The sequence below is a fragment of the Pagrus pagrus genome (genome assembly GCF_965226575.1).
Source record: "Pagrus pagrus genome assembly, chromosome: 12".
Classification (NCBI taxonomy): domain Eukaryota; kingdom Metazoa; phylum Chordata; class Actinopteri; order Spariformes; family Sparidae; genus Pagrus; species Pagrus pagrus.
Window position 1 is genome coordinate 26,869,366 of NC_140196.1, and position 24,044 is coordinate 26,893,409.

Below are 24,044 nucleotides of genomic sequence, written 5' to 3' on the forward strand. Positions count from 1 at the left end.
CCTTGACAGTCACCTGATCTGAACCAAACTGAGCTGTGGGAGATTGTAGAGCAACATGTTAGCCAGTGCGCTGCACCACCATCAGAGAAGCAACATAGAGGCACTATGTTTTTAAAATGCTGTTTATCTTTCCAGCAGTGTGGTCTCTTACAAGCAGCATTGAGCTTTCAGTAACAGTGTAAGTTGTTTTTTCTTTTATTTGTCACTGACCTCTACACGTCAGTAAATTAGTTCTGTTATCTACAGCTGTCCTCTTTCCCTCATTGGACTTTATTTCAGAAAACATATGATGTTTGTTAATTTAAAATATAATTTTCAAGTCAATAGAGTGTCAGTTTGTCGTAATTGAAGTAAAATCGCATGTAATTTTGTGTTAAAGCGCTCAGTGAACTGCATCAACACCAACATGCAGCAAACTGGGCTCAGAAAAGGTCATAAAAAAGATGAACATCACAATAAAACTGCTCATATTGACAACTGCAGTTCTGTGAAAGGAGAACTGGTTCTGGTTCAGTTCTGTGAGCTGCTCATTTACAGGAGCAGCTCTACAATGTATAAGTTAGGAGACGAGTCACTAACGACACTGTTGGCTGTGTCGTCGTTATAATGACATATTTTTACAGTCTGATATTTCATTAGTTTGATGACAAACTGAGATTATACTGACTTGCAAATGATCTTTTTTAAACTGACAAACATTATATGTGTGATTCAAGCGAGATCCAAAAGTTCTTTGTCCTTCTTCATTCACTACCATACCATTCTGAAATAAGGTCCCATGAGGTCCACCAGAGGAGGTGTGACTGCAGTTCTCCATCAGTGGCTTACAGCTGACCCATAAACCCCTTTAATAAAGGGTGCTTTGTTAGAAAATGATACCATAAAGTAAATGAACAGGGTCATTTTTTTACAGAAGGTGAACATTTGTTAAAGGTCATGTAGAAGAAAAGTTGGTCTTAGAGTCAAATACTGGCGCACTGGAATTGTAGGTCGGGTCATCAGTTTTTCATCAACTTTTCTTACAAATAGGAATAATCAACTGTATAATACCTTTCTGAGCAGTTAGAGGGCTCAACAATAAAAGAAAGACAATAAGCAATAAAAATGACGACCAGAAAAATGCAAACATTGAACATAAATAGACTGCAGAGTTTATAGAAGTGCTTTAAAATACAAAACATAACTGAGCAGTCTTGGTCTCTCAGGTCGGGAGTTGTTCTACAGAACAGTGTTAACATGAGCAGCTGATCCAAACCAGATGTCCTGTTTCCTTCCTGTGGCCCATGTGCTGTTGATAATGACATTATCAGGTGAATGAAGAAATCCATATTAGCATGAACATCTTTGGGCTCATGAACACACACACACACACACACACACACACACACACACACATACATACAGACTATTTGAGTATCTCTAATGAATTCCAATTAGAAATGCAAATAAGGAGCAACAACTTTGATTAAGCAGCAGCCGAGCTCCTTGTTGGTTTGTGATGTTCTCCTCTGACGCAGCCCAGTTGTGCGGAGAAGGAAGAAAAAAGTATTGGGACACAGAAAATGTTATAATTAATGTAGAAATGCTGTGTGAGATATTTCTAATTAGTCCCCCGTCCCTCCCTCTGTTGCATCAGACATGTTCGGCCTGCCAACTTCCCCATGTTTCACAGGATGCAGAGGAATTACATACTAATTAAAGAGAGGCAGGCGCTGGGACTCGTCTGGCCCCACAATTTACATATGAGCTATTTAGCATATGATGGAACTAATGACTAATAATTTAGCCCATTACAGGGCTCGGCTATCTCATTATGCCTTGGAAATAAATGAGACTTAGAGAAAAATGTATTGTTTTAGCCACAGACAAAGAAGAGAGCAGACAAGACAGTTCTCATCTCTAATCATACATCTTCACTGGACCAGCTGAAGGTTCAGTGCCCTGCTCAGGGGCACCTCAGTAGATGATGTGGTGAAAATTATTCATTCAATATTTCTAACAGCTATGCAGGCTCAGGAGAGAGCATACTAACCGACAGATTGAGGCGGTGGGTGACTGTCAGTGATGTTAAATGATTTGTCTTATAGCATGACTGCCAATATAATGCTGTGTGTTTACCGGGTCCTCGCTTGGTGCTACATGGATTGGATAATGTTTATTATGTCAGCTATTCTTACATTTATTCAGAGTGATGAGATCAACCGTCATGTTTTAGTGGCTGATCCTGAGAGGATTCTTTGTTTTATAATTTGTTTTTTAAATATATATTTAAAGGGGCACTGTGTAGTTTTGGAGAAGAAATGTTCATATTTACAATATGAATGTGTGAATAATTCAACAATTTTCCATAAACGAATAAACAAGCTGTTCTCAGAGGAAGATAAGGTCCCAGGACACTGTTTGAAGCTAGAAAGGTGGCAGGGTCCGCCACATATAAACAAAGCAAAGTTTATTCAGTCATGCAAACAAAGAGTTTGTTATTAGAAAAAAAATCAGCCAATGCAGATCTTTCTCTGCTCATTAACATTTCTTCAACAAAACTACAGACTGCTCCTTTAATACTTCAGTACTTCAATACTACAGTCAGCATACGTTTTCCGTTTTGAAAAAAAAAATGCTACAAAGGATATGTTTTTGTTACAATTATTAAAATGTTTCTTGGCATAAAAAGCCCACATATAGTGGTTTTTGTGAGTAACAGGACAGGGTGTGTATTCCATGTGTATATGTGAAACATGAATCTGAACAGAACCATGAGGAGCTTTCTGGGGTCATCGGGGGCTGAATTCATGACAAAACTCTGAGAAAATTCTTAGAATTTTGACATTTTCTAAAACTTTTTCCTTCAAATTAAAATCCTTGTAAAGAAAACAGTTATTCACAAAGTATCTTAGCCCTTAAGAGAGCTAACCAAAGATAAACTTCTGTGAGGAGTAGTGATGAGAACTTTTAAGCGCCTTAAGAGTTTCTTAATCAGAGGAGAAAATGGTGGAAAGATAACGAGGAGGGAGAAATATCTCCAAACGCTGAATGACAGTGAGTAAATGAAACGCTACAGTTTTTATCGTGCAGGGAGAGTCTGTGGTCACATCTCTGAGCCAACACAATACAGCAGTAACAGCAGGAATTCAAGCCATCATTTGCAGTGATGCACTTTTATTCCTTTTTTTGATCAACCAATCCCACCTTTAAAAGAATGTGTCACACCTAGTAACGGGTCAACCTCACCTCCTCACTAAGATAAAGGTTTCTGTCTCTTCCTGCTCAGAGTTGCTCTCAGAAGTTTCCTGAATCTCTCCCAAGCTACGACTCCTTGCTCGAAGTGTTTAGGCTAAGTTCAGGAGCTCTCTGAGAGAATTCTCACTGTTTGTGAATATAGGCCCAAGACCAGTGTGTGTCTCTACTGCCCTCTACTGGCACCATACAGCTCTCTACTGAGAAACACACCAGGGCCTGTGTTCTTAAAGCCTCCGAGTACTAAGAGCTGCTCCTCGTGACGACATTCTAAGAAAATTTGAGTTACATTTTTTTCTTAAAATGAAGTATAATATAATAATAAAGCTCTCCTCAGCAGTGTGCTCCCTCAATATCAAATAGATTACGCAGGCCTACAAAAATTGCTAGCTAGTAAGTTCAGTTAACCGTGCAGCCAGTGGTTGTAATGGCTGACTGACTGTGAATTATGTCAAGTTACCCTTTCTTTAAAAACACATAGAAAACAGCAGCTCTGCCCTGCCAGATCGTCTTTTATAAAAAAGGGTTAAAGGGAAGTGGAATGGAACCACAGAACTCTGGTGTTCTGTTCATTGTGAAGTCAACAGGCCAATTTACTCATACTGGATTGTACTTAAAACAATGTCACAGATTATATGAAAGCTACTAATAAGCTTAAATAAAAAGTATGTCTAGTGTAGCTGTAATACTCTGAACTGCTACACCTTATCCTGTGGTATATAGCATATAGTATCAGTTTCACAGATGGAAAAAAAATGGAGAAAATTTATCCTGACAAACTTTTTTTCCTCACTAGATTGCAATTCATAAATACAAGAGAGAAAATAATTTAGATCCGACTTAGAAGATTGATCACCAAAAGAAAGAAATGACGTCTCGCTCTCTCAGGGCTTCCGTATTTAAGCTTTATGTGTTTATTCTGTTAGTGTGTTTTTCAAGTTGTATTAATCAAGTATTCTACATGAAGCAAATGCATTTCAAAGTGATTATTGTTCACTGCAATAAATCAAACATCTGTTGATTTAATTTAGCCACATTCAGTTAACACGATAAAAAACAACAGCTTTGCATTAATGTGGAAAATGTACATGTAATTAAAAGACTTAAAGTCACTGTTAGGCAAATTGTTTAGTGAGTGTACAATGTCTGAGATATGTGACAGCACATACATACTGTATGTGCTGTCCAACATGTCCTTCTTCTGTTCACTGCAACTATCAATACTTGCGCTCCAGTGTACAGATGGTTTGCTGTATCACAAAACCTTCATTTAAATCATAGACTACATTTCAATTAAAATGAATACATTGAACACGCAGTAAACGCACAGTTAAATTGAAATAATCTCTCATCACAATGTCATTTGAGTCTGAATTACAGTTTGATTATTGACACATGTATCTTGCTACTATTGTGAACCTTGACTTTAAAAGGTTGTCAGTTCAACAGTTTTACAAACACTAACGCTAACAGAGTCGTAGTTATTAGTATTAACATTAGAAGTAAAAGTTAACGTCATTATATGTGACCTCCATTATTAAATAGGTGGAACGCTGTGGCTCGTCTTTCCCTTCAGTGGACAGGACTAATGGGCACACCCCTCTTGGGCTGATGGGGCGTTGTCCTGGTGACCATCTTGATGCAGTCTATGATTGGACAGACGCTGAGGCACAGAGTGCAGCCCGTACAGTTGTCATTCACGATGGGCAGGTGGGTCTCCGGGTCGAACTCTATAGCCTGGAAAGACAGTGAGCAAGACACGTTACAGGACTGAGGCAGATAAGTCTAAAACACGGAAGAGACGAACGCACAAGAAAAGAGACATGCATATTTCTACCAAGGAAACTTTGACAAGATTCACCACGTTCTCTCCATGGCTGAGGCTGAAACACGTGTTTCTTGTGCTTATTTGTAAGTTCTTGTGTGTTTTGCTGATGTTGCTTATTTACTGTTTCTATTACATTTAAACCTTCGACTTGACTTAATTATCTTTATGTAACAGATGGACAGACAGACGTACCTGGTATCCAGAGTCATTGCAGGTCATATAACATTTACCACAGTTGATACACATCTCTTCATCAATCAGAGCCTGGACCTGAGAACAGGGGGTGGGGATCCATCAGTTTATATTGTATATTCATTTTATTTTAGGATAATTATCTGTTACCTTTCATCTGAATAAATGCAGTTTCATTATACTGTCTCTACCCAACATACAGTATCACACCAACACAGTCTGGCAGTTCTCATGAAAAATCCCCGTAACACTCCTGAATTATTTTTAAATATTGATTACTATCTGTGGAGGTCAGCAGTTACTGCACTGGTTTATATTGTCACCTTATAAATAGAGCTGCAACAATTAATTGATGAATCAGTTTGAGTCTTTTTTAAAGAAAAGAAATTCTGTTAAATGTGAATATTTTCTGGTCTCTTTCCTCCTCTAGTACAGTAAACTGAATATCTTTGGGTTGGGTCTTTGGGCACTGGGAGACACTGATCAACACTTTTTACCATTTTCTGACATTTTAAAGACTAAACAACTAATCGATTAAAGAGAAAATAATTACAGACAGATTAATCGACATATATACTGATACTGAAAAAAAGATATCTGCTAGAGGCTTCTTTTAATCATCCAAAATCATCTTTGGGCTTCTGTTCATTGTCAGAGCCGACAGTCTCTGGTATAAAATAGCTACAGTGTGTGAGAACAGTGGGTACCTGCTCTATGTTGTTCAGGTCTCCATATGCTCCGATGTAGCGCAGCGCTCTGGCTATCACATCCTACAAACACACCATCAACTTATTAAAAACTTATTACAGCACATAATACATTAAAGGAATAGCGAGGGTGTGTGTGTGCACCTTGACAGCAGGAACAGGTTTCTTAGGCGCGCTGGCCCGGCCGTTGCTTGTTTCTATCACATCAGCTTGAACAGCACCTCTGAGCTTTTTCTTGTAGTCTGCGATGACTTCTGTTCTTTGCTGGAGGTACGGACCAAAGCTAGGCAGGCTCTACACACACACACACACACACACACACACACACACACACACACACACACACACACACACACACACACACACACACAAATGTTTAGAGGGAATATTGTTCACTTTTTACTAATGGCAGTGTTTATGGTGATATTTAAAAAGTAGTGCTAGAAAACTAGTCAAGTAGAATTTTTTTAAATTTTATTTCATAATGGCATTATTAGTGGTAAGTAGTGGTACCTGTCCAACAAGTTCTTCCAGTTTGGGAACTGGTTTCCCCTTCTGATGTCTGCCTGTTGGAGGAGATTGACCGTCCCATCCGTTCAGCTCCAGGCTCTTCAGGTACAGCAAGGCCTTCAGACCTGAACACATACATTCACCACAGTGGTGTTATGGTTTCTCAAAGAAGTAGCATCTGGATACGCTGAAACATTTTTCAGCTGGTGGTTAGTTCAGGAAGGCTGAGGTAAGGTAAAAAGGTGAGGTCAGAAAAGCTCTGCGATGAGACGTCCACCAGACAGACAACACAGAAACACAGTAACACAACATACCCACACAGTAGTCTTCAATCAGTGTGAAGTCCTGGTTCTGTACTGCACTGCACACCTGTGTTCAGACACAGACATCAACAGAAACATAATCAACACAAAAACAATGTAAGATTTTATTTATTTTTACAAAACATTGATATTTGTAAAGATCAAATTAAGGTAACATTACAAGATTACAGCTTGTCACTGCTCCTATTCCTCAGTTTTGTAAGTCACAGTAGCTTGCATTAAAATGAGATTTATTCACAGGATTGAAAGGACATTATTGACCTCACTGGATAATTAATCATTCCAAAAGGCAAAGACATTAAAGTTAAATTTGATTATACATGACTATTAGAGACTATAACAATGAATGACAATCAACAAAGAGGTAGGAAATAGCAAATATAATGTAGGAAAAGCAATTAAAGGTTTAAAATTGTGTCCCTTTTACAATATGTTATTAAATCAGTGACAGCAGCATCATATTCACAGTGACTGACTGATGTCTAATTTTAATTTTAAAAAAAAGTGGATGAGGAAACTGTTAGTTGATGTCACAGTCATATATCACCTGTAACACTGAGGCCCCGGCGTGAAGAAACTGTAGTCCAGAGTCTGCTGAGTCGATACCTCCGGTGGCCAAGATTGGGAAACCAGGAATGGCTCTGCCGATGGCTGATACCGCTCTGAGAGCGATGGGTCTGATGGCATTACCTGCACACATGAGAGAAGTGCCTCAGTAAGAGATGGCTCAGAGTGTACATAGAATGGAATCTAAGCGTCTTACTACACAATTACTATACAGGTTTTCTATAAACTGATCAATGTACAAGCTGTAAAGTCAGTTAGAATAGTTTGTGACTAAAGTGGGCCTGTAAAGACGGACTAGGGTTAGGGGGTCCCCGACAACCTCTGTAGTCTCATTTAGTCTGGTGTCTACCAGACAGAGAGGCCACAGTGAAAGGTGGTATGAAGAAGCATTATGGCAAGTGTTGTTTCTTGGAGCATGACCCATGTTATTTTATGTTGGCCATAGTTTCTTAACATTTTTTTTTTTCTCCCCAAGGTATACTTGGAAGTGAAATACTTATCTCTGAAAGCCCCCCTCTATAACTACTGTACGTGTTAAAAACAGTTTTATGTTTGTGTATCCTTACCAGACACCCCTCCGTACGTGGTGCGTTTGTGCTTTCCAACGCCCGGCCAGGGGGTGCTGTCGGCCTTCAGTCCCATCAGACCTGAGACTGTGTTGGTGGCTGTTACTCCGTCCGCTCCACCTATGAAACAACACAACAATCAGCATGTGAGCATTCATCACCTACATCAAACTGTCAGATTAGTTGCATGATGTAATAAAATACAGAAGCAGTACTGATATGGAGGAAAGAAACAGTGTGCTGTGGTCAGGTGTGTTACCTTCATGAGCAGCCTTGGCGATGTCAACAATATTGGTAACGTTTGGCGTCAGCTTGGCAAAGAATGGAATGGAAATGGCATCACGCACCCAGCGACAAATGTTTCGAACCAACACTGGGTCCTAATGATAAAGACACATAACACCAACATGTCAATACACAAACCCTTTCTATTAAGGTCCTTGTGATAAACGTTAGTTTATAGGTAATAAGCGTCCCCTAAGCTCTTATAAGTCTTAGTACACACTTTATTATGCATAGTTAAATTAATGCATAATTAAGTGTGTCTTACAGGAGACATTATGCTCATTTTCAGTTTCAAAATGTTATTTTGGGTAACTACTAGAACAGGTTAAATGCTCTAAATGCACTACAAGTGCTTCTAAATGTCTATATCCTATTATCAACACTTATATAGTCTTATTAATCTTGATAACATACTAGATGGCATCCTCAGTGGACTAGGATGTCAAAGATTGTATGCAGTATGACTTCAAAAACAATCCAGGCACTCCAGGAAAGAAAATATCAAGTGACAAGGAAGGAAATTTAAAGCGCCTTTATTGTCATGGCTGAATCATTAAAAGGGAAGTAATAAAATAACTGCCCTGTTGATGATCAGCCACGGAGTGCCTGGACTGTTTTTGGAATCACCCTTTTCTCCTGTTTTCCAAGAGCAGCAGACACAATGTTTTCCTACATTGTGTTAAGTAGAGCAAACAGTCATCTTCTCTTTATTCTGTGTGCAGTATGTTCCATGTGTATGTTGCATGTGTATGTGTATGTGTATGTGTATGTGTATGTGCATGTGTATGTGTGTGTTGCATGTGTATGTGTATGTGTGTGTGGTCCTACAGTACCTGTCCACAGGCCAGTCCCATGCCCCTCTCTCCCATCCCATGAGGACAGGACAGGTTCAGCTCCAGAGCATCTGCCCCTGAGTTCTAAACACACACAGCTTTCCATTTTACACTTCTCAAACCACACTGTTGTAACTTGTTGATGTACACACAGTAGACATATACTGTGTACATTTTGTGAATGGTGAAGTTTTTGTTAGTGACAGGACTTTTCTCACCTCTGCCATCTTGGCTAGTTCAGTCCAGTCCTCCTTGTTGTAACTACACATGATACTGGAGATCACCACCTGACAGAGAGACAGAGAGCAACGTAAGAGACTGTCAAACTATGTATCAGTCCGTTTTTCCATCCATCACACATGACATGTCTGATAGATAGCTGATAGCTGCAAGGATTAATCAATTTAACAACTATAGAAAATAATATGCAATAATCACTGAATTACTTGGAAAATAAAAGTTCGATATCTGATTCCAGCTTCTGAAATGTGAATATTTTCTGGTTTCTTTACTCCTCTATGACAGTAAACTGAATGAACCTTTTTGGGGCGAGGACAAACAGACAAAAAGACATTTGAGGACGTCATCTTGGGCTTTGGGAACTACTGACATTTTTGACCATGTTCTGGTATTTTACAGACCAAACAGCCTGTTCAGACACATAACTTTAAAAAAATCTGGATTTATGAAACATGTCACTGTGGTCTTTTAAAAGACAATGCAAATAGCTTCAAAAATCTATAAACACAGGTCTACATATGCATAAAGATAGATCTGCCTCTGGTTTTGTAAGAAAATGTCATGTTGTGTGTATTGCAGAGTCAGAATTGTGTCCATGAAGAATCAAACATGCAACATGAAGGGAAACTTACATTGTTTGGGAAGTCCCTCTTCAGCTCGGCGACTGACTGACACCAGTAGGCTGCTGTCTTCTCACTGATGAGCTCAATGTTGAGGAAGGAGCTTTGACCTGGTCCATACACATAACCTGATGTGGTGCCACGCACAATACGAGGAGACACGTTGGTCACCAAATCCTGCAGAGACAGATTTATAGCAGCCAATCAGGAGAATTGAGAGAGGTGGTGACCTTTTCCCTCAGCAATCTGGGCCATCTGTGTTTCCGTAGTAAATTAACAGGAAGGGCTAGATTTCTTTAGTCAATACATTATAACAGTAGACTGAAAATATAGGTTCTGGACTGTTGGTTTGACTAAACAAGAAATGTGAATAAGTTAAATCAGGTTTTACAACACTGAAGGACATTTTATATTTCTTCTGACATTTACAGGCTAAACAATTTATCAAGAAAATGATTGTCAGACTAATCAACAATGACAATGATTGTAAGATACAGCCCTGTAATATTTTAGCTAATTTCATTTCGATAATACTTAAAATCTTTATTTATATAGCTCATGTAAAAACAGAGTTTACAAATTGCATTGACAATCAAGTAAAGGAGGACAATGTTACACAATAAACACTGAACAGTCGAGCCAGACACAAGGAAGCCTCGTCTGAGCTGAACAGGAAATGAAAGAAGACTGAAAGTCAATGAGTCATTACAAGTAAGAGGAATAGACCCCATAAAACAGGCAAACTGAGAAAGGAAAAATAATGCAAACAAAAAGGTTAAGTAAAAGAATCAAATCAATAAAGATGATTAGAAGACGACATCACATCAGAGGAATTCAGAACAGATACAAAGATTTGTGTGTGTGTGTGGTGTGTGGTGTGTTTGTGTGTGTGTGTGTGTGTGTGTGTGTGTGTGTGTGTGTGTGTGGTGTGTGTACCTTATTCAGTCCAAACGTCTTGGTCAGAGCGAAGCCCCATCCTTGTTCAAAAGCTCTTCTGATCATAGCTGTGCTGGTGGTGGGGGGAGCGGACGCAAGGCCAAACGGGTTGGGAAACTTTATTCCACAAACCTCAACACTGATGTCCACCTGATCTATGGCGCTGTAGAACAATGGCAACTTCGGAACTGGGTCCACTATCTGTCCATACAGGGACTGCAGGAAGAAGGAAGATCGGACAAATATTTGACCTACATCACTGATCTTACGCGAGTTGAAACCATCATTATGTACTCTGGAATCTGACGTCAGACTGTGTGAATGAAGTAAGACCTGTGACTCAAAAATCAAACAGGAAGCAAATAATGTAGAGAATAATTCGGTATAGCTTACTATATCAAAAAAGGGCTCCTATCGTTTGCAAACTCCTTTAAGTGGTAGATTCTATAGTGCATGAACACACCACAGCAGAAATAAGTAAAGCTCATGAGAGCGTGTAGGTTTTTCAAGTTAGGACTTAAGAATGAAGACACACGTATGTCTGAGCTCCTTGCCACTGATAGCAGTTGAATCAAACGTGGATTTTAAATACGTGATGGCTGATTGAAGCAGAGTGATTTACCTGAATGTGTCTGTGAATGTGCCATGAGGCCTGTTTGCCATCATTCACTGATTCCACTGAGGTGTTTGCCAAACCAGCGATGTCTCCGCCTGCAAACACCCAGGGCTCACTGGTCTGCATGGTGTCTGTGTTCACCTCTGGAGTACCCCAGCGGTTCAGCTTCACTGGACTCATGGCCTCAGTTACTACACACAGAATATGGATCATGTTATCTATGAAAACCAAACATGTGACTCAAGTCATACAGTCCAAGTCACTTTTTACCCCAAAGATACTTCTGTCCTACCAGCTCAAATGAATTGAGTTTGTATTATTATTGTTTATACTCAGTGAAATACATTTATTCCACCAAAAAACAAATAACTGGGAACCCTGAGTATTGGGAACCCTTTTGAAACAGTGAAACACTTTAAAGCTTGACTAATACAACTAAACTGAAAATATAAAATTAACACAGACAAGTCATCCAAGTCTTCATGTCTCAAGTCATGTTAAGCCAGTGTCTTTCCAAGTCCAAGTCCAGTCTCGTGTCATTTATTTTCAGTTACGTGAAGTTGCAGGTCATCAAAACATGTTAATGTTCCACAGTCACCTGCTGCATCAATCAGTTACACATCTGAACCCACAGACAGATTTACACACATCTCAGTTCAGACTAAAGCTAAATGGCTTGATGGTGCGCTCTAAGCTGATTGGTTAATTACCTTTTGGCTCGTTGAGCATGGAACCGAAGGCGCTGATGATGTAATCAGCCTTCAGCTTGACAACTTGCTCCTCGTCCTCCAGCCAATCACCTTCTTCAGTCTGCTCGGTGCGACAGAAGCGTAACCCGGCAACCTGGCCATTCTTCATGATGACCTCACGAGGAGACAGGAAGGGAAGGAACTCACACTGCTCCTCCTTAGCCAACTCCATCTGACAGAACCAGAACACATGTATTCAGTCTTGTCGGTCCATCCGCCTGTATATCTGTCCATCCAGCCATCCCTCATCCTCACCTCCTCAGGAACAGCTCTGATGTTGGTGAAGCCCTTCCTGAAGCACACGTAGACTCTCCTGGCTCCACAGCGCAGAGCTGATGTGGCGCAGTCAAACGCCGTGTCACCCGCCCCCAAAACGATCACCACGCCTCTTAACTCTGGCAGAGAGGAGCGACACTGACACATACCTACAAGACAGAGTGATACGGAGAGACATGGTGAGAGACCGTCTCTGACCAATGAAGTGAAAACATTTTGATGTGAACCAGCCCACTCTCTGCTCCAACACTTGCACATGTTCAGGGTTGGGAGTGTTACTTTAAAAATGTATTCTGATACAGTAGCTACTTACCTGTTAAGGAATGTAGTCAGCAACATATTCATAAGTGTCACAATATGAAAGTAATGTAACTTGATAACTTTCTGTTACTTGACATATTTTGGTTTGACTCAAGACCAGAATGATGTCCTAACTTTTTATACTTAGTTTTTATGTTTATATATTCATGTTATTTATTGTTTTAACAGCGTTGCACTCTTATTGTTGTTGTACGCTGTGCTTACAATGACAATAAAGGCATTCTGATTCTGATGTTGTGTGAGACTCGTGAACTGTTGTGTGTGCATGTGAATGGTTTCAGACTAATACATCATTCTTATTTAACAATTGTAATCCTGTTTGTAATCCTCTTTTTACTGAATGCATCTATAATCTAATTACCAGGTGTGCCACCAATCACAATACAATATTGAACTGTATGATACGCCATCCACGGCTCAATACACACTTATGGTTTGCGGTTCGGTTTTGCAGTTCAATTTCACGTTACTACTTCCCATGCATTTCTCTCCAAATTGGCTGTGTGTGTGTGTGTGTGTCCTGCAGTGAGAGCAGGTTGGTGTGCAATATGTTTGATAGGTGAAGTGATGTCACTAGTGAAACCATTATGTGTGAGATTGTGTGTGTGTGTGTGTGTGTGTGTGTGTGTGTGTGTGTGCGTGTGTGTGTGTGTGTGTGTGTGTTTGTGTGTGTGTGTCTGTGTCTGTGTGTGCGTGTGTGAGTGTGTGAGTGTTCACAACAGTACCTTTCTTGCTGGCTAAGGCCACCATAGGCAGAAAGTCTTTGGAAGTGAAGAAGCCCTGATCCATGGTTAAACCCTGGAAGATTTTAGCTCTGTTGGCCTGAGGGAGACCTGGATACACACACACACATGCAAGAACACACACATTGGAAGAAAAATTGGATACCCCAATGGATAAACTTTTTCTGAAATGTTTTACAAAAAGGCCCTCACCGATCCCGATGAAGACAGCCTTAAATCCTTCCTCTCTCAGGGACGTCAGAGTCATTCCATTTACACCTAGACCCTTCTCACACACAACCTGGTGTGCACACACGCAAACACACATTTAACAAGACTATGTCAGGACTGAAATGATTACAGAGCTTGTCACACATCGTCTTAATGAAACTCCAGTATCAAGAATCAACTTATGTTATTTTATCCTTGTTCTGTCAAATATGCCACTGCAATACATTTAAATCATTGGTCAGTGCACACTGAGTCCATTAAGATTATTAAAAACTCAAAACTGTTAAAACCCACCAACAGCCAACTAAAGACTTAATAATGACAATTATTGCAATATGTTACCAGCATTTCGCAGTATGGACACTAAGGGCACTAGTATATTCAAATACATGTGTAAGTATGATAGAGTTTCTATACCTTGACTCCCAAGTCCTTCATCAGGTCTATTTCAAACTGGACTACCTCATAGGGAAGCCGGAATTGAGGGATTTCTGCTGTGCTGCAGGGAGGAAACCACATGACAGAAAATGTTACATTTTCACTATTCACATCTTACCTTGTTTTACACTGTCTCATAGATCCCTCTGCCTGCCATCTTGGCTCTTTACAATGCAATGACCTGGTTGTACTTAATCTAAATGAATGCCTCTAATTAGTGTGTCACTATATGTCTGTTATAGAGGTATTGTGGTTTTTACTCTGCACTTGCTGAATTTTAAACCCAGCATTGTATAATTATGTTTAAAGTAGTTTTGCTACGGCAGTTTTAAAAAACAAAAGTTATTGCCTTAAAACTCAATAGACATAATCAAAGAAGCTCATTGATACAATATAATATGATACTATGCCTATGAAACATCTAATATCACACTTTACAGTCTTTCATACAGTATGATGATGATGATGATGATGATGATTTGTTACCTCAGCCCTCCAATGTACTTCTGTTTCTCAAATATGGTAATATTATCATATCCAAGACGGGCCAGGAAGGAACCACAGCTGATTGATGCTGGGCCACAGCCAATCAGAGCTATAGGGGCGTGGTAAGACTCTGGCATCTCATTGGCTGGTGGGAGTTCAGGATTCCTGATCTGAGGGATGCCCATCTTACTAAACACCTAGGAAGAAACAAACATACACACATTTGAAATAATACACATGTCAAGGCTTTTGACAGACACCATTCATACCCAACACACCAAGGCTGACCCAAAAGCTAGGGTTGGTCAATTATTTTAGAGGCTTCTCTGTTTGTAGAGAATCTCTTAACATCACGACCAATAAATCCAGTATTCTGACAAAAAAGTCTGTGTCACAAGCCTCTCTGAGCTCCACCCAGTCATTTAATTCAGATTAAATCTGACCAGGTACCTGCCTGTCCACATGCACTCTAGCTGTGCACTCGTGCACAGTTTTTAATGTGTGTATTAACACACAGTTTTTAATGTGTATATTTTGTAGACTAATAGTAATCTGGCTTAATCTGTGTAGAAAACTTGAATGTAGTGAACTTGCCATTCATACATATCTCCCAGCAGGTCAACAACAGTTATGGGGCAGTCGGTGTCATTAGTGAAGTCAGTGCGCTGATGTGTTTTTTTGAGTCGTAGCTTTGAAGGGAGGAGGTGGACTGTTTTATGGTTGGATACTTTTAAAATTTAACTTGCTCTTGCTGGTTTCAACAGTCTAACCCCACCTTTAAAGGTGCACTATGTAACTTTTTCAGTAACAATCTTGATCCTGTATTCTGTATCTGTATGCATTATGCTGAGCAAAAGCTTTTTGGGTCCCTAAAAAAACATTTAAGTACAAGAATATACACATACACATCACCATATAAACTAAATGATTGTGACATGATTACAGCTGGTTGTATGTCATTACAGCTGAATCATCTGAATATTAAGTAGCTATAAAATTCCAACAGTTCCAGTTGTCAGTGCAGAAACTGTTTATTATATGTTTTATAGAGAAAACTTGACAGCTATAAATGTCCTGTACCTCTGTCGCAAACTGCTGCAACCCTCCGATATTAATGGGCCCCTCCTCTGAGGCATACAAGTTGCAGCCACCCACACACAGCTCTGATGTGGGACAAACCATTCCACAGGTCAAACCCAGGGGGTTGTCAGACAAGATGGCCCGCGCTGCTCCATAGTAGTTCTGGTATACACATACACACAAAGATACACACAAACATGAATGACAAAAATCACAACAGAGGTACTATTACTTATATTTTTAATTCTCTTCATTCATTGTTTGTTCTTTAGCATCTTCAGAGACATCTTTCACATCATAGAACTGGAATGCAAAAAATAGTGTGTGCATGTATGAATAAATATGTTGTGTATGTTTGACAGTACCTTATTAGAGATGCTTGTAATAAATGATTTGACGTCCAGGTTAGTAGGGCAGCTCTTCTGACAGGGAGCATCCGCACATTTTAGACACCTAAACACAGATTTTACTTTTATTCGTGAGTTCAAGTTATGAAAAATCTTTGTTTTAGACTGGTCCAAGAAAGCAACACGCATCAGGGCAAACATAACGTCTTAAGTCAACAATGTACAAAAATTGCTAGAAATCACCAAAGTGCAAATATAAGCTTGAAAATAGAATGATGCATTGATAATGATTGTTGGAAATGAATGAGTCACAAACTACTCTACAAGGATGCAATTCAACTGCTTGTCATTGTGTCTCAGTGGTGGGTTGCGCTAAATGCAAATGTTAGAATGCTAATGTTGCTCACAAAGATAGTGCTAACACACAGATGTTAAGCAGGTGTAATGCTTACTATGTTTAACATCTTAGTTTAGTGTGTGCAGGCTAACATTTGTTAATTAGCACTAACAAAGTACAGAAGAGGATCATGGGAATGTAAGGATTTAATGTAAGAATTTAAGGTTTTAGACACATTTAAAATGTAACCTAATGGTGGTCCCCATCATCTGAGGATCATAAATGTCTGAAAACTATCATGACAATCGAGCCAGTTGTTGCATACATATTTCTGTCTCGACCAAGCTGGAACCTCTGGGGCGCAGTGCCAAAAACTGCAGTTGAGGGCCCTACTTAGACTTCTATAGCGCCCGGTCTAAAGCACAGCTGGCTAGTGCTTTTAGGGGTGTCCAAGTCCATTTTTCTAGTTAAACTGCGGATAATCTGAGCACAAAGAGGTGGTATTAGGTGTGTTTTGGGCAGAACATAAATCAAACCAATCCAAGTGTTGTCTCCCTTTAAGAGCCAGGAGCACCAGGATCATCTAACACATTAACCAGTAGCACTCATCTTCAGTGAGGGACAGGGATGTGATCCTCGGCTGCTGGACCCCCATTTAACAATCATCTGTCCCATCAACAAAAGCCTGCAGGAGTGTCTGGTGAGTGCTGACTCTTGTCAAAGACAAAACTATACACAGACACACACACACACACACACACACACACACCTGCGGTGCCCGTTGTTGCTTGCTAGACTGCAGCTAATGTAAAGTAAGGTATTCAGGCTCTTATGGACGGATAAACCCATGGTCAAAGTCACGCGAGTAACATGAGGTGGTATTTGCTTCTCTTTACTGTATATGTGAACACCGATAGCTTCTTGGCCTTAGCTACCTTTGTAGCTTCCAGGTTAAGTAACTAGGCTGCTTCAGCTCCAGCCACGCTGTGCAGGTGGCACAAGTGTTAAAATTGTAGCAGCTATGATTTTCTTTGCCTGGAGGAGGCAACAACAGTGTGTCTTCATTTGCAGTTTGAAACTGGTTTGCTATTACTCTGCTTTCCTAAAGGTGGTGCAACTTAACAGCTGTAGAACTGGTCTGTTAATGGCCAAACAAAAGAAAAAGTGACTGAGTGAGTATGTGAGACTGGCTGTGTGTTACAAGTCTTTTGAAAATAGTATTTCTAAAAAAATAGAAGTCATTCATTCTCACCTCATTGCTTCTCGTAGAGCTCCACGCTCACTCAGCGTTGTATGTTTGATATCGTCAAAGTTGTTCTCCAACTTCACACAAGACTGAAACAGAGAAACAAAGAGTGACAGGGACAAACAGGGAAAGAGGGGGAAGGAGTGAAGAACATATTGAACAAATGTTGTTGACTGAACCACGCAGTAAAGCCAAGTTTTGTGTGTGTGTGTGTGTGTGTGTGTGTGTGTGTGTGTGTGTGTGTGTGTGTGTGTGTGTGTGATCGTGAGGATTTTCACTTCACTAAATGTAAAAGGCTCAATGGGGTTGGAGTTAAATTCCTAATTCACTTATCCATGATGAAATGATTTGTACCTTTTCAGTGGTGCTATTACATTTTAACAAATTAGGTGGAGGGTGTTTTTTGTTTACTTAGTTAAAGGGAAGGTCCAAAAAAAGTGTTAATAACTCCAGGGAAGGTCTTGTTTCTTTGAAAACATCAGGTTCAGCCTCTCCTCACACCAATATTCTGTGAGAGTCCCTTAAACATATTACAAAAACCGCTAAGTCTCTCCCCCTTCTCCCTATCTTTTTAAATACATTTCTCTCCCACTATTACAAGTTCCTGCCCCTGTTTTTTACTTCAGTTTTTCTCTCCTTCTCCCTCTCTTCTTGTTCTCCTTTCTCCCTCGTCTCCCCTCCCCTCTTACTGATGTCAGGTAAATTCTAGCAAACATGTTGTGTTCGGCTCCCACCTGCCTGCCCCACTAAGTTCATCTGTCAACCCACTGAGATGCTCCGCAACATGTTAAACAAGCCTTTAGCATTCAGCTGCCGGCATCTGAGACACACTGGCTGCTGAGCGTGTTGCCAAAGCCTTGAATTCATGTCCTGTGTGTGTGTGTGTGTGTGTGTGTGTGTGTGTGTGTGTGTGTGTGTGTGTGTGGTATAGCTTACATCACAGCCCCTGTCAGGGTTTCTTTTCCAGTGTTTCTTTTCCTTCTTCTTGTTGGCTGTGGACATGATCTGAGCATGAGTCTTCACCCTGGGATTCAGGGCCAGGATGTTCTGTACAAAATGAGGCAAAATTCATCAACACATCAATAAAAACTGTTGATTAATGGAAGCAGAGAACAGCCATAGGTGCTGTTTCTTTTTTTAATGAGTTATCTCCAGTTCATGAGTTAATTCATTTAGAAAGTTAGGTTTCTCTCGATAATGAGATAAATTCACCTGTTATGTCGAGATAATCAAATAATTAACTCATGATTTAGAGATGTACCTTGGCAGTTGACGACCTCCGTAAACTCAATGTCACCTTCTGTTACCCCTGAGCGACCACTGTTATCTGTCTTTATAGCACACGTGCTGACAAAAACACGGACGCTTTGGAACATCCTGGAAACTCTGCATGTTTGGATGGACGGTTACGCTGATAAGATAGTGATGGGTTGCCAGGTCAACGCACCAAGGGTATATGACCTGACCTGTGGTGTGGATACATAAGGGTGGTCGTAAAGAAATAAATTATCTACCATACTCACATCCTGCCACTACAGGAGATATATCCAGTGATTCTTATTTCATGGAAGACTGCTGAATGATGAATAGGCTGCTTTACTGACTCAACAGTATGGAATAATTAGATCTAACTTATTATGTTACCTTCATAAACCAAACAAAACTTATATTGGTAACATGTGATTTGTTGGTGTTCTACTGGTCTCCTGGAGTTTTGTCAATGTCATTTGCTTTATACATACAGAAACTCATGTGCACTCTCTGCACGTGCACACCCTGTCTGACCTTACATCACTGATCTATAGCTTATACAACAACACACATGCCTGGTTGCCTAAGACCGTATTAGGAATACACAAAATGGCTTTTTATCCTTTTAAATCAGCAACATGCTGCTTAAGCAACATGTTAAAGTGGCAGAATAGCATACTGTGTAAGAGCATGGCTTGCAACAGAGTATAATAAGTAGATGTATATTCTGTTGTATAGGGCAGGACATCATTTTTAATGTTTTTCTTGTGCACATGCAGTTACTGATATTTGGACCACTGTCTGTGTTTTGTATTCAGTTGTTTTAGTGTCACAGCTTCTACCTCCGTTTTCCCTTTGATATACTTCATTTTGTTTTAAGCGTCACAGAGCACCTTGGTTTGAACACAATAGTGTGCTATCTGCAATGTTATCAATTTATTTCAACAATGACCTCTCCTGCATTCAGAGTCACAGATAAATTTAAAGGGGTGCTCCAGTGATTTATTATTTCATTTCCATAAAGTACTCCACATGTAGAGTGAGCTGAACTTCATGTATACAATTAGTTAGTTTAAAGGAGCACTATGTAGTTTAGTAGAAGAAATTCAAACTCAGAATTTTACTATTTACAATATTAATGAGGCAATAATAAAGTAAGTGAAGTTTAAATGAATAAACCAGCTGTTTGAAGCTAGAAAGGTGGCAGGGTCCGCCACATATAAACAAAGTAAAACAGTATAAAGTGTGTTGTCCTTTAAGGTCAGTTTGTTTATTCAGTTTATTCAGTCATGAAAACAAAGAGAGTTTGATTATTTAGTTTGTTTAGGCAGAAAAAAAATCAGCCAATGAAAATGTTTCTCTGCTCATTAACATTTCTGCCCCAAAACTACAGAGTGCTCCTTTAAAAAACCAGTCCTGGAAACCCTCTTTTGAATTCTTTCTTCCTCTTCCGACTTGGCAATTAAACAGAGCAAAAAAAGTAGTCTGCCTCACTTCTGTCCCAGTTCCAGCTGGGCTGACCTCTGTGTTAATAGTTGAACCTTTCAAGACTGAAGCAAGATGTTTGCTGTTAAACAACAACACTGGTTAAGACATATGCACAGCTGCCCCAGTCCTCACATTAGTGTTCAGCCTGAAGTGATACAGGCTGAGCCCCAAACTCAACAAAATAAATGTGTTTGTACTTGAAAAAATGTGTGTAAATTTTTTGTGAAAAGCTTTAGCAAAAGACATGGTAAATAAAATAAGAGCATTGCACATTTATGTCAGTCAGTGATCAACAGAGCAACCATCAATATGATAAAAAGTTAACACATGGAAAATGTTTTGTTTCCTTCTTTTAAGAATTTGATACCACAACTGTCACTTTATACTAAAAAGATTAGCATAGATACATGATGCACTATGAGTTTGGGTTAGATTTACTCTCCATGCAAGGTTAGTTATCACCTGAACAGTACAAAGACAATCCTGCTGAGGGAAAGTGTAAAACAAGAAAAAAATAATAATAACAACAACAATAACAATAATAATGATAATAATAAAAGTAATAATAATTTACCTCAATGTCTGGAGGATCTTTACTCAACATTTTGATTCTGCCTGGTGTGGGGACTTAAAGCTTTCAAATACTTTCTGAAGATCTTCTGGCGACTCTCTGTGGTTTCTGGAGAAGAGGTCCGAAGCACTGTCCGGGACTGCTCTGCTCCCAAGTGGAACGGTCTGAGGGCTGATCGTCCTTATCAGGCCCACTCCTCTCGCTAGCAGTTGGACAAGTTGAAAATTAAAATCCGAGTGATAAGGTAAATCGACAGAGCTGATATCGCTCTCTGAGGGTTAAAGTTCAGCAGAGCTGGGCAGCAGACAGGTTTCTGGGTACATTGCACCTGAGCTCCGGATAAATCAATGTCTATAGTAAACTGTTGAGTCCAAACTCCACCTCTTGTGAGGAGGGTGGAGTTCTGCACACATTTTCTTACTCTCAGATGCACTAATCCATGTTCTTTGTTGTGTAACTCCTTCCTTACTCTCCTCAATGTTTTACTTTCTCTTTCTAGGCTTTTCTCTCTCCTCAGAACAAACAGTCACTATCTGAAGGCAGACAGAAGTTAAATGAGGACAGGCCAGCTCACAGACATCCTGCCAACCGTTATGAAATGAGGTATTGACAACAAGCATCGCAAGTCTGCTACATCAGCTGACTGGCTGGTACCACCATTGCTAGAGCAAACAAAGGTCGCTCAGCGAAGTCGCGACTCTTCTCTGTTCTGGTGCCTCAGAGGTGGAACTAACTTCCCACCAATGTCAGGACAGCAGAGTCACTCGCCATCTTCCGCTAAAGACTCGAGACTCGTTATGTACTTAAGGTATTCTTGATAAATAGCAGCTACCAGGCTCAGATTAGGGCTTGAAAATTGTTTCTATCTTTTCTACTTTATCAACGGTGATATGTTGTGGTTTCTTTTTTGTGCCGAATGTAGTTATTGTAAGTCGCTTTGGACAAAAGTGTCTGCTAAATTTAATGTAAAGTCTGTTAGGTTGTTCTCTGCAAACCAGATTTGCACTGGAGGGCCTGGAGCAGTGGCGGATCTAAAAAAAATGTACCATGAGATCCTGATGGAACTGGAAAGGCAGACATGTCTCTTTCACCTTTGACCCATCTTCATCAGTTTCTGTCCATTTCTCATTCTTCTTCTGTCAACCTTCTGACTCAGTTGATCTCAACTCTCATTCAGTTCTTCATCTCTGTTACGACCCCCTCCAAATGAGGTCTAACACAAGACAAAACAGTAAGTTGTAGTTCAAAGGAAGGTAAATGTATTAATCAAACAACAAACAAACAAAGGGGAAACCCCCTAAACAATCAAACAAACAAATGAACTGATGGGCCGGCCAAAATACCCCGACCAACCCACCAGGGCCGTCAGAGCTGGGGGCTAACCCTCTACCCTAACAGAAAGGAACAACTCAACCTACTTGACACAAAGCCACGGAAACTAGACTACCGCACCCATCAGATAAACATAAAACAAAACATAATACCACAGCCAGCCATCCAGCTGACTGACTGCATCCCTGGTCAGCGTCAGGTGGAATGAAGTAAGAGAGAGAGCCAGAGCCTAGTGCCCTACCCCCTCTTATTGGATTCTCCCAATTAGCCAGACTGATCAGTAAATAGCTGAGTCGACTAAAGTTAATGTTACTCCACCTTAAATTCATCAGGGACATTTGGAAAGTTGACGTCAGGCCTGTTCAGGTGTTATTTTAACCTGTTGGCTGTGTTTTCCTGCTTGTATGTCAGTTAAAATGCTATTAGCTTTCCATCCCCTTTATAAGTAATAGGGCAGCTGTAAGCCTTTGGTTTATTGTGTCACAGTTTATGTTAGTTAAAGTTTACATCAGTGTTAAAGTGTATTACTGTATACTGTATATTACTGTATTTTAAATGACGAGAATACTAATTATATTTATTTTTATCTTCTGTGACAGTGAAAAATACATGTCATGTCAACAACCACATACATAAATGCAGTTTGTGTGTGAGTGTGTGTATGAAAAGTGATTGTGAAATTGACTTCGATGCCACCGCCCAGACACCACAGGTAGGCTACATCCAGCTCTTTCCCCAGTTTGTTGACCAAAGCTACTGCTTTTGCATTTCGCTTCTATAACACCGGACAGTTTGCCACAATATCTTCTTCTAACAATAGCACATACATCCTCTGTCTCCTGCTCACGGACCCTCTGGGCTCACCTTATCAGGCTCTACAGGCCATTTTCTGTCACCAGTCTCAGACCATTTAGCCAAACCTCCATCCAGACTACCAGGAGTCTTAAAGAAAGGCCGATCCATAAACACAGCCTTGTGAGTCAAGACATATTCTTCCTCTAATACCGCGGCTTTAAATATCTCACCAGTGTTATGCTCGCTCCAGTACGCTGACAGCCTCTCCCTCTTTAAAAGGCAGCTTTAAACTCCTCCATCTGCACCAACTGTTGCCACTGCTCATACTGACCTGCTCCAGGAGCCGCGCACCAGCGATCACCAGCGCTTCTCTCTGCCGAGCCAAGGTCTGATGTTCAGACAAGACGACAGTCGGTCTACCTCCTCCTCCTGAAAAGGAGGAACTGAGCGGATGTTTTTGCTTTCTCCAAATCTGTGAGGCTACACCCAGCCTTAACTAGCGAAAGCGAAAGTAAATCTTTTTAGTTTCCAGGTCGCTGTGCAGCTCTGTCTCCCTGAAGGACGGCCGCTGCAGCGCAGCCTCCAGCTCTTTAACCCTTAACACATCCTATTTGTGCCATTCAGTCTGTTATTTAAGCCATTTTGGCTGTGTTGAATGAATATAGCTCTGGTCCACTGAATAATATATGTTGCCCAGCTTCAGCCTCCTCGACCATTGCTGTGATCTCATCTTCCAAAAAGTTGACTTTCTCTGTTGTTCAGTGGCTTTTCCTGACTAAACCGCATCTCTGCTGGCATTACATATGGGGAAATAGTGCGGCAGCTGCTGTCATATTAAACTGACTTGAGATTTATAGATCATGGGTGCACATGGGATCTTTAAAACCTGTGAGGTTTTTAATGCTCAGCATCTTTTA

At 40.2% G+C, this 24,044-nt stretch overlaps 1 protein-coding gene across 2 annotated transcripts; it reads right to left on the reverse strand.

Annotated features, from left to right (window-relative positions):
* Positions 1-4,131: 4,131 nt before the first annotated feature.
* On the reverse strand, positions 4,132-23,647 carry dpydb (dihydropyrimidine dehydrogenase b). Of its 2 annotated transcripts, none has more exons than XM_084368916.1 (26): positions 23,459-23,647; positions 21,004-21,202; positions 18,627-18,737; positions 17,697-17,779; positions 16,126-16,213; positions 15,761-15,922; positions 14,681-14,877; positions 14,174-14,255; positions 13,739-13,826; positions 13,529-13,636; positions 12,462-12,631; positions 12,168-12,378; positions 11,464-11,648; positions 10,842-11,057; positions 9,918-10,082; positions 9,264-9,332; positions 9,046-9,129; positions 8,187-8,307; positions 7,928-8,047; positions 7,342-7,484; positions 6,786-6,840; positions 6,475-6,596; positions 6,106-6,255; positions 5,962-6,024; positions 5,255-5,332; positions 4,132-4,971 (listed from the first exon to the last, which is right to left on the reverse strand). In XM_084368916.1, the coding sequence occupies exons 2-26, from the start codon at positions 21,031-21,033 to the stop codon at positions 4,807-4,809; spliced, it is 3,066 nt and encodes a 1,021-aa protein (XP_084225042.1). In that variant the 5' UTR covers positions 21,034-21,202; positions 23,459-23,647; the 3' UTR covers positions 4,132-4,806. The 2 variants fall into 2 exon arrangements, with proteins under 2 accessions (XP_084225042.1, XP_084225043.1); XM_084368917.1 differs by having other exon boundaries at positions 23,358-23,647.
* Positions 23,648-24,044: the final 397 nt, after the last annotated feature.

Excerpts from the sequence above, each read along its gene's own strand:
- dpydb (XM_084368916.1), bottom strand. The coding sequence starts at position 21,033 with ATGTTGAGTAAAGATCCTCCAGACATTGAG. Across the intron at positions 18,738-21,003 it reads AAGATCCTCCAGACATTGAG|AACATCCTGGCCCTGAATCC; the intron begins GTAAATTATTAT and ends CATTTTGTACAG. Across the intron at positions 6,256-6,474 it reads TGGAAGAACTTGTTGGACAG|AGCCTGCCTAGCTTTGGTCC; the intron begins GTACCACTACTT and ends GTGTGTGTGTAG.